Source organism: Momordica charantia, assembly GCF_013281855.1.
Source record: "Momordica charantia cultivar OHB3-1 chromosome 5 unlocalized genomic scaffold, Mcharantia_2.0 BLBB01000005.1, whole genome shotgun sequence".
Lineage (NCBI taxonomy): Eukaryota > Viridiplantae > Streptophyta > Magnoliopsida > Cucurbitales > Cucurbitaceae > Momordica > Momordica charantia.
Genome location: NW_028275163.1, coordinates 4677781 through 4688748, shown reverse-complemented (window position 1 = coordinate 4688748; position 10968 = coordinate 4677781). Strand labels below are relative to the sequence as shown.

At 33.3% G+C, this 10968-nt stretch overlaps 1 protein-coding gene and 1 long non-coding RNA gene across 5 annotated transcripts; one reads left to right on the top strand and one right to left on the bottom strand.

The window, feature by feature from the left end:
- Nucleotides 1–2676: 2676 nt before the first annotated feature.
- LOC111009497 (uncharacterized) lies at nucleotides 2677–10752 on the top strand. Of its 4 annotated transcripts, XR_015790970.1 has the most exons (8): nucleotides 2677–2728; nucleotides 2876–2955; nucleotides 3040–3197; nucleotides 4463–4535; nucleotides 4942–5040; nucleotides 7707–7814; nucleotides 7902–7994; nucleotides 8768–10752. It is a non-coding gene; the product is annotated as an uncharacterized LOC111009497 (long non-coding RNA). The 4 variants fall into 4 exon arrangements; XR_002601229.2 differs by having other exon boundaries at nucleotides 3040–4535; nucleotides 10432–10752; XR_015790969.1 differs by having other exon boundaries at nucleotides 3040–4535; nucleotides 10387–10752.
- Nucleotides 5121–6663, bottom strand: LBO1 (2-oxoglutarate (2OG) and Fe(II)-dependent oxygenase superfamily protein). The gene is made up of 4 exons (XM_022282589.2): nucleotides 6323–6663; nucleotides 5985–6232; nucleotides 5581–5908; nucleotides 5121–5497 (listed from the first exon to the last, which is right to left on the bottom strand). Exons 1-4 carry the CDS (start codon nucleotides 6566–6568, stop codon nucleotides 5240–5242), a joined length of 1080 nt encoding a protein of 359 aa, XP_022138281.1. The 5' UTR covers nucleotides 6569–6663; the 3' UTR covers nucleotides 5121–5239.
- Nucleotides 10753–10968: the final 216 nt, after the last annotated feature.

Genomic DNA, 10968 nt, shown 5'->3' with positions numbered 1-10968 from the left:
GTCATATTTTAAAAACAAAAACAATTTCTTTTAGTTTTTAAAATTTGGCTAAGATTTTAAAAATGTATAACAAGAAAAATTAATATAAGCTTGATAAGTAGTAGATGTAACTTACATCATGTAAGCTTAGTTTTTAAAAATAGAATAGAAAATATATCAAATGGGCTTTAATTTTTTAAATTTTCTAATGAAAGTTGGAGGTGGGAAACTTTCTATGAAAATGAATTAAAAAATTAGATGAAAAATTAATGGAATAATCCACCACTTTTCTTGAATTGGGAGGGATATTTCTTCCCGGTTAAGGAAAAATTACATACAAAATTCTAAAAAGCTAAGATTTTCTGTATCTTTTTTTTTTTACTTGTATTTTTTAAAACATAATCATAAATCTGATATTATTAATGAATTAATTTTTTTATATAACAAAGTTTTGCACTTTTGCTTTATGATTTGATGGCTGCCGGCTGGAGCATTTTCTCACTCTTATTTATTTTTCAAAATTTCAAAACACAATACATTATATAAACTTTTAATAAGAAAAAGATTTAAAAAGTGATTTTTTAAAGGAAAAAAGGAACTTCAAATTTTCCAAAGGTGTATTATCCTCGGTCTAAAAAGGAAGGAAGAAAGAAAAGAAGGGATAAAAGGTTGTTTTAGTCAAAAATAGGGTATTTTAACTTGTATATTTATTCAAGTGAATTTTGATAATTTTGATATTTGAAAATGACATTGAGCCTAACTACTCATAGAGGAATGTATACATCATCCTTTAATTAGGCATATTTTTTTTCCTCATGCATTGAATTTAGCGTGTAACAATACATTATTAAGTTGGAGTAAAGTTAATTTCGGTGAAGTAACGTCTCACTAGTAAAGATGCCTATAACTTTTTTAAAGTTGAAAATTCGATTTTTAACTCTACATTTCTTGAACTAAAAAAAATACCTATGGAATAACAACCTCCAATGGTTTAAGTTTTGCCATTATTAAGAAAAAAAGGTATTGCTATTATTAAAATCAAAATAAAAAAAGTATTGCCATTATTAAGGTTGTTTTGCTGTTCTTTCGAGTGTATATTATGCTTTTGAAATGAAAGGATATTTGCTCCGTGTTAGTTTTGTTTGGAACTTTGGTGTTGGTTGGTTGACATTAATATGGTTGGTGAGTGATCTTGCTTCTTCGGTGACATCTTTTGTTGACGATATATCATTGAGCTTCTTAATGATCATGTCTGACTTTGAATTAGTCTATTAAATTTACATAGACATATGGGCATAAAAAGTGAATCAACAACATTTTTGTTGTATCAGCAAAACAATCAACAAAAAGACAAAATATATCAATAAATATCACTAATGTAAACATATATTAACAATAACATTTTTTAAATTATTTTAAAATGGTGAATTACGCATGTGTCAATTTTTCCTTTTAATAATTTTTAGAAATATCTATCAACATTGATATTTCATCAATATTTTCATTGACATTTACGTAAATTATAACCTCTATATTTCTATATACATTTACATCTTAAATCTTACTTAGAACTGATATGAATATTTGATCTCATATATTGAGTTTGTGGTTATACATCTATTTTGAGAACAACAATTGTGTTATTTATCTCTTTTGTTATTGGTGGTCTGTGTATATGTACATTGGGGTGAATTTAGGACAGAAATAGAGCGACTTATAGGTGTGCAAACACCTCTATATTTATTGGGCAGCTTATAGGTGTGCAGACACCTTTGTCCCATATTGGGCGGCTTATAAGTGCGCAACCACTTTCGCTCCATATTGGGCGGTTTATAGGTGTGCAGCCACCTCTGTACCATTTTGGGCAGCTTATAAGTTGGTCTCACTTCAGCTATCATTATGGGTCAATTATAGCTCAATCTATAGGTTGACCTTAGAAGCCACATAGTGCAGGTTATAGCGCGGTGGTATGCTGTCATCATGCATTCACATTACCCACATCTCTTATATATAGATAGGTCCATAACCTTCCACGATATGTCATTCTCTCTCAAGTGACTCTTTACTTATCTCATTTTATCCAAAGCCAAGATCTCGTAAAGACTATCAACTCTGTCTGTCTTCCAATAACAAGACCTCATTCTTCCCCATTTCATGACCTATGGTCTCTGACCAGCTTCCCAAAAATTGCTTCAACAATATATATTTTACCCGTATTATTTTGGGTTTTATTAATCTAATTTACATTTGTTTTTATAAAATCTAATTTACACTTTTAATGTATGGTCAGAGATATATGTCTTGAGTTATGCTCGATTTGACATTTTTAATGTATCCTTAAAATAGGTGGAGATAGATATTTTATCATCTAAGTATTTTAGCATCTTTTAATAAACTTTTAAAATATCTATTTAAATATTTAAACTTTGATGAAATAATAGTTATTCTTTTGGTAGAATAAATGATCAAACTCATAATTTTTTAATTAAAAGACAAGTATTAATTAGAGTGAGTTAGATTGATAATTAAATAATTATTTTGATCCTCAATTTATTTTCAAAATGTTTATTTATAAATAATCCTCAAAACTTCTGAAACGCTTTATGATTAATGTACAAAAAAATTTAGAAATTGAGGTACAAAAAATGAAATAATTTTTCAGATTTAAACAGGATTTTATTCCTTGCCCAATAAGCTTCCCGCTCATAGACGGTTCTGCGGATTGCTGTGAAATATTTTGCCGCCAAAGGTGCGCTCTCAATTTCTCTCTCCCTCTGAGAAACAGTTATCGTTGATCATGAACTATGTAGCAATTGTGGAAATATACATGGATTATGAACAATTTAATTTCCGTAGAGAGGTTGAGATGGCGTTTTCTCGTTGAAATTTCTACTAGATTTGAAAGCATTGATGGAACATCGGGCCCTAATGCACCGCAATGCCGCATCAACTTCGGACAATACAGTTGGTGATCAGGTCAGGTTAGGTTTTATCGATTGTTTTTGTTTAGAGAAATTTCGCTCGTGAATCTCTTCTTATTTTCGAAGCATGAACGAACAGTATTCGTGGGGATTCGAAATGAAAGAAAAGGGGAATGTACGGGGCATAAAGCGAGCCAGGAAGCGTGATGAATTGCAATTCTATGGAGTAGTGGAAGAGAGAATGGAGAAGTTAGTGAAGCAAAATCGACGGTCCTCTTCAGATTCCCGAATCACGAGGTATCCAAAAGCAATTAGACAAATAATATCTCGCATCTTTTCTTTTCGAAATTAATTTTAAATCTCAATGATTGAAATAATCATGTTTGACTAGTGCAACTCAATAAAGTTTAGTGATTCCCTCTAAACGTCAAGAAATAGAGTTTTTGGGAAGGGTTATTTGAAGAAGAAGGAAGTGACGCTTCCACTATTATTGATGGACATTGGAGACAAATTCAAAAAGAAATGGACTTCCTCTGCGTGAGCATTGGATCAATTCTTAGTGGATTGTGACCTTTTTTCACGCACAATAATTATAGCCACATTGCGATGATGATCTCTGTCTTCCTCTGTTTGGAGGATTCATTTGTTTTTGAGATCTACATGAGATCTTTTGTTTTGTATGAAGAAAGAGAAATATACTACCTAAAAAAAAACGTTTGTACCTTTTTTTAGAGCATCCTAAAACTTCATTACCTGATTAGTAATAACATCATACAACATTTTATATAACTATTTATTTTATATATCAAGTCTAGATAATTACTTTTTTAGAGTATGTTTGGCATTTAGCAGAAGCAAAAGGAAGAAATTCAAATATAGGACCAGATAAAATTAAACTTTATTATTACTATTTATTTTTACTAACCTGCTATATTGTAGTTTGTTTCCTAAGATACGAGCTATTGGCCCATGATAATTAGCAATCTTTTAGTTGAGATTCCTGATGAATTTGGGTGGTAAATGAGGCATGGTAAGAAAATTCATCTGCTACAATCATCTTTTAATTGCTTCTTTTGATTGATTTAATAACTTACATTTATCGTACCTGTATTGGATTGGCAGTTTGCACATGACAGCGTGTGCACTTTGTTCACCTGGACCTTGCTAGTTGCTATTATTATTATTACCTTTGCCAAATCATACATAATTTGTCAATCAACAAAAGAAAGCCTCTCTTATATTACTATTAGCATGAATTACTCTAAGTTAACTTATATAATTCCTTGTCTTCGCATCTTGATTATCTTTAGTATTTACAAATTTTGAAATATATTTATTTTTAGTCATTTCTTTAATACGAATGGGCATTTGACTGTTTTTAACTCTTTCTTACCAATAAATTAGGTTAATATTCTCTTTTCTATAATTTCATAGGTGACAATTACATTCTAAACTTAACTTTAACTTGTTATTCTTGATAATCTTCTTAGCGACTCATTTTTCTCATTTCTTTCAATTTCTCCTCCTATTGTCTGCCTTTCAAATTCCATATTTTCCATCAGCATTCTCTGCCATCTCTGATTTCGCTTCCGGTTGATAATGAGACACTGTTTCGGTTACCTGCCGAGCTTCGTGGTAGGTCCCTGCAACTATTGTACCAGCTCTTTTGATTTGTTTGATCAAAGCATTATTATATTCGGCCTGGTCATGCTTTTGTTTGTGGTCTACTTGTTCTTACCACTAAGAACTAAATTAAACATAAAGAACAGAAAAATAATTAGTGAAATGGTTTGTGCTTCTATGAAGCACTAATTGTGAAAAAACTCATGATCCTCGAGCTCTTTTTTGGCCACCACTGAGAAGTTCTCTCGCCCAAATTATATTCATGGATGCCTTTTGCCCATTTCCTGCTTTTGTGGTTTTAAAACAATTTGGTGGGGATATTATGTTGTTGGTTCCCCACAATTAAATGCTCCTACGTAAGAATCTTGTTGAAAAGTGGCATCTTCGTCGTGTTACTCTTGTTTTCTTCTGTGGACAGCTGCTATTTGGTTGAAATCTCCGAAGACCAACATGACTTGACAAGAGAAGCGTCAAATATCAGAGGCCCCTCAAAAACCAAATTTCGGAGCGTACCTAGGTAAGAGTTTATTGTGAATAGTGCAATCCATTTAGATCGAAAAAGAACCATACTTGAGTGTTGATTGATTAGCACCTATCTTCATTCAAATTGATATTCCTTTCATAATATTTCATAATACCAGCATAATACAGACATATATGAAATTCTATACAATGTCTAGCATTTGTATCCCAAGGTGGGAAAGTTAGTGGGTACTTTAGGAGTTTTTGGTTGGAAGCTTGGCGAAATCGAGGGTTTTTTTTCCCTGTAACTTGTTTGTGACATAGTGCTTACTATATTCTCCATGATTATATCTTCTATACTTGCATGGGTTGTTCTTGTCCACAAATTCTGGCATTGGTCCAAGCTCTATGTCATAGCTAGGAGCATAGAATGTGGCGATTGAAAGTCGGTCAGTTTGCTTGTGAGTCACAGCCCTGTGCTCCACGCTTTTGTACCTGCCATTTGTAACAACCTGCATATGTATCAACCAGAAAGGTGTAAAATCTCTGTTATAAGATGGAAAATTCATTTCCAGATTTAGACATCGGTTCGTACTTCCATTGTATCGCCAACGTTGATTACGAGTGCATCTGGGATGGGCTGAACAGGAACCCACTTGTTGTCCTTAAGGATCTGGAGCCCTACTGAGCTGCCCTTTCCTTGCTGCAAAACAGTTAAAGCGCTTCCATCGGAGTGTGGGCTCAGCCCCAAAACAAGATCGGGTCTTGGGCATGGTGGATAGTAATTCATCCTTATTGCCTGTACGGCCACCCCAAACGCCTTTTCGAATGTGTCCTCTTTTTGGCCAAGGCCTAAAGCTATGTACTTCAATAGATTCTGGCATAGTTTTCTTACTTCTTTTGAGTAAATCTCCACAGTATTGCTGCAAAAACAGTGAACGATTGTAAGATGATGGATGGTTAATTACAAAAGACAGTTATAGAAAGAAGAACAACCACCTGAAGTTTGCTGGCTTCTTTGGCCATAATGAAGGAACCCTGATAGAGTCCGGTATAACCCCTAGAGCAAACATGTTACACCAGTCCAGCTTTTGGTGCTCTGAGAATATAAAAGCTTGTCCATATCCTTGAACCGTGCCCGGAGCCATTGGGTACTTCTGTTTCTCTTCCAAGGGTTGCCTGAAGAATTCCATTGCCTCCCACTCTATGCTTTCTAGTAGGTTCAGAGCAACCCCATGATTGATTACCTAATAGATCACCAAGGCATTAGTTTCCATAGCCTGCTTTAAAGCTTTGACTGAAAAGGAAAAGAAAAAAGGAGGATGCATTAGTTTTACCTGGAAAAATCCCCATTCCTCGCAGGCAGAGGCTAGCTGCAAAATTTCATCTGTGTCTCCTTTCATAAGCTTGGACAAATCAATAGTGGGTATGTCAGAGGATGAGAGGAGAGATGTTGTTGGGGTTGGCCTCTCTTGTATTTCCCTTATAAATCTCTCAGGAATCATGTTAGGCTTTAACTTTCTGAGTTCTTGCACATCATCAATGTGCCCTACGTTGATTGGAGAAATAGGTGCCGGAGCCATATAGAAAGTTAGAAACAGAGTTCTCTAGAAGTAAATTTAGATGAAGGATGAAACTCTTGGAAGTCCAACTTGGTATGCGAGTCTCTCCATCCCAAGAGAAAGCCGTATTTATAGGGCAAGGCGTTGCATGCATCCAGCCACTTGATGCATTATTTATTTTCTAATATATTAAAGTTTGTAGGGGACGTTATTATAACGTTTATCCTTTGTCGGTAAGTTATCAAAAGCCTTTGACCAATTTTATCGGTAAGTTAATAAGGCCCTAATAAATTTTTTCAGGTGGTTATTAAGCTATTATCATTTCAAGATGGATGGTTTGATTGGATTGTTGATGTAAAATGGATAAAAAAATGCAAAATTTGTTTAGTTTTAAACCGACACTACAAGTAGGACTAGGAGTGAAATTAAAAACCGAAAAATTGAGTCGAAACTGACCAAAAATTGGGTCTTACACCAACTGGCAGTCTGAGGATAAACCTTCTCGTAACGTTTGGTATTCCTCTTGTTTTTATTCTCTCTCTACGCAAAACCAGTGTCCAAAATTCACCTCTTCTCTCCTAGACGCAACGCAAGATCTTTCTTCTCTCTTCCATGCAAGATTCCTACTATTCTTATTCCCCCTCTCTAACATGCAAATTGCAATTCCCCTCTTCTCGGTATTCCATGCCGAGCAGAAGCAGACCCACTCATTTAATTCTCATTCCTCTACTCCCGACGAATTTTCAACCATCCATATACATTGTTAGCCATAAAAATATTTAAAACTAATGTGGGGTCTCTTCAATAAATAATTTTATTCAATAATGTGTTAAAATGATTAAGGAAAGAGCAGGGTATTACGTATTAGATTTTATACTACGTACTCCCATTTCATTCGTTATTTGTCAAGTCAGCAATAAATATTTAAGAATGATGTAAGGTGCACCGGCCACCCATGGGCGTTGGGTTTGAGCCCTGCTCCGACCGTCTTCATGGAGTTGTATAATAAAGCAGCAAATGGTCATTATGTATGTAACTATGTATGACGTGAAACTATTTAATTTCCACGGCTAGAAAGAGGGGAGAATCGAATATGTTTGAAGCTTTCTTGAAATATAGTTTTCTGGATTCACTTTTGTATAACGAATTATGTGCACAGTTGCTTACTAAATTTGGCAGAAGGGGTCAGGTCGGGTATATTCAAAGTGCTGTGAAGTCGAGTTCATCCATATAAGAATATTATATACCGAGTTGATTATAGAATGAGGTATGCGTCAGGCAACAATGCTTTTTTTCCATCTCTGTTGAAAATGAATCTACTTTTACTTCTACTTTTTTTTTTTTTTGGGTTTAGTGGCGGTGGGGAATGGAGGTTCAAAGAGCCACAGAATCTTGTAGAGGTGGTATCAGAAATGTACGTACGGTCGCAAACTGAGTCACTGGTCCTGTAAGTCTTTACCTCCTTTTGAATGGTCCTATTTTTGGTAATTTCGAAGCAGTAGCATAGTGGTAGTAGGGGCCATCATTCTCGTTTCCTGTGACCCATCCTAGTGTTGTCATCACTCACCGTTTCCTTTTGCCTTCCACCTCTTTCCAGTCTCCCTACAAAACTTTTAATATATATTGAATTGAATGAATATTCTATTAAAAAATCATAAAAATTTTTACGTTAAAAAACAAATTTCTAAAGTAACATTTTAGTCCCTAAATTTTAATTTGTAAGGATTTATTCTATGTAGTTTAAAATTTTTAACAATTTAATCTATATTGTAAAAATTTTTATTAAAATTTAGTGTCAAGTTTTATAATATAACAATTTATTCTTTCTAATTCATAAAACATATTTGGTTCTTCCTTTAGTTTATCAATCTATACATACAAGAAACTTAACAAAAAAAAAATCACGATAAAGACTAAATCGTTATCGATTTTAAATTACAATTACTAAATTGTTATATATTAAAGTTTAATGACTAAATTGTTACCAATTTGAAAGTAAAATGGACTAAATCGCTACAAACTAAAATTTAGAGACTAAATTGTTACTTTAGCGAAAGTACGAAGATTAAAAGTGTTATTTAACCAAATTTTTAAAAATCACCAAAGTTATTTGAGTTAATAATTAATTATTTGATGAGAAGTTTAAAAGATGTACTATCATTGTCTTATATATTCATAGCTGATACTTTTTGGTATTTCTTATGTTTCTGTAATTGGTAGTTTTATGGTCTATCGAAGGCTTGCCTTTCCTTGACGGTACTGTACATGACTTCCACGGCATCTTAGAATTGTGTGGTTCCTGCATATTTTGTATCTTATAATTGTTGAACATATAAAATCACTGGAACTAAAATTCAGTACTTGATCTGATAGCCTACGAAAGATTCTCTCTCGCTTTTTCCCTTTTGGAAGAAAGTGAACATATTCTAAGCTCAACAGAACTAAACATGGTTCTGTCATTTTGGTTATCATATTGCTGATGACTTTTAGCCTTCTAAAGCTTTGTTCCTCGTATTTTTCTGAAACGATGTGGACCTTACACTTTCAGAAATATATGAAGATCAAGTTCTATGCCTAATTTGATGTTGAAATTTCTTTTAGGAAAATAATTTATAGATACAAGCTTAGGATTAACTTGTTATAAAATTGAGTATAAAGACTAAAATGTTGCCAAAGCCTAAGAGTATGAATTCAAACTTCATCATCTTCACACTATACTGTTCACTTTGAGCCTAATTCCTGGTAGTTTATTTTTGTTTTCACTAAAAAAGTCTATGAGATTTTGGTCTCCAAGAGAGCTTAGTTGGTAAAAGGCTTTGGGATCTCTTAATCATATTGGCGTAGAGGTCTCAAATTCGAGTCTTTTTGTGAGTTTAATACCAAAAATCTTTGATATCTCCTAAGTCCGGGCACAGGTGTTCCTGGGTACAGGGAATCAAAGTTCCGACTCCATTTATTAAAAAAAAAAAAAAAGATCTGTGAGATTTTGGTTGCCGTTACAACATTAATCGACTAATAAACTAAATGGTAGACATACTTCCTATTTCTTTTGGCAAGCACTGTTAGTTGCTTGGAAACAATTTTGAAGTATTTATGAGCATTTATGATTATGTTGCTTTTATTTCTTCCCTGACATGATTAATTTGTCGTGTTATTTATATTAATCCCATCCGTTCTATTTTCCTGCTACAGAAAGATTTTGGAAGATTTCCTTCTGATTCTGAAGCTCGTTCACAGGTTTTTCTGAAGAGTCATGTTATCTTAGGACCGATGCTTTCCTACAGGAAAGCTCTGTCAGCCAATCTATGACTCGTATCTAGAAATTAAGCCCAAGTAGCCTTCTCTTTGCAAAAAAAAAAAAAAAAAAAAGTAACGGTCCAAACCTCGCAATGATCACCAATCCGAACACTCACGAATAAAAAAATAAAATAAAAAAAAAAGTAACTGCAAATATATCTGTTCTTATTTCGTGGAGCAATAATTTATTGTTAACTTTGATATTAGTCATAGTAATTACTGATTGATGCACGTCCTTCTTTCAATTACATCCTTTAGCAGTCCTTTATGAAGATTAGAATCTTATTATTTACTCTCCAATAGAAACAAAGTGGGAGCATCTCACGGATATACGAAGATTCCAAAATCTCTTCAACCACTAAACTGTGCTGCTGGGTCACCAGCCACAATCAAATAAATGTTGATAGTGGTTGAATTTGCTTATAATTAAGGCTATGTGGGATGTGATAAAATCCTTTGATCATGCTCATGATATATCCAGTCCCACTGATTATTGCCGTAAACCCCACATTCTGATTCCTCCATTTTATTATCATTTACAGGTGTTCTACATTAAAATTATGAAAGAAGTGCTTATTTGTTTTTAGGTGGCTGAAATGAAGAAGAGAAAAAGGCCAAGGTAACTAAAAGTTGATCCATTTGGTGACAAAATCAAACAGAGAATTCATAATGGCAGAAAAGACTGTAGAGAAAACTCCACGGAGATGAAACAGATGAGCTCCTTTTTAGAGCCCAGGAATTTGACTGCGTTGTGAACACGTTATGAATTAGATGGAAATTTTTAGACAATATATTCATTGATTTTATTTGTCATACTATTCCAATAAAACATTGAGATTTATACAAGATGGATATTGTAGTAACATTAAAGGAAATCATAAAAAAATATTTAAATTACCAAATTAAGATTCCACACTTTTCAAATGAAGTGATTTCTTTGGTATCTTCCTTCAAGTGAAAATGAAATTTGTAATAATTTACAAGTACTGTTCTGTCTCATACTATTCTTTATTTTTTATAATTATTTTTTCTAGTACAACAAATAGAAGCGATGAATAATTTAAATTCATGACCTCTTGATCACAAACATATACCAATTATCACTGAGTTAAGTTCATATTGGT

Bases quoted from the DNA above. Each gene is read 5' to 3' on its own strand.
- LBO1 (XM_022282589.2), bottom strand. From the start codon at position 6,568: ATGGCTCCGGCACCTATTTCTCCAATCAACGTAGGGCACATTGATGAT. The intron at 6,233-6,322 runs GTAAAACTAATG...GTGATCTATTAG, and splicing joins AGGAATGGGGATTTTTCCAG to GTAATCAATCATGGGGTTGC. The intron at 5,909-5,984 runs GTGGTTGTTCTT...CTGTTTTTGCAG, and splicing joins AAGAAGCCAGCAAACTTCAG to CAATACTGTGGAGATTTACT.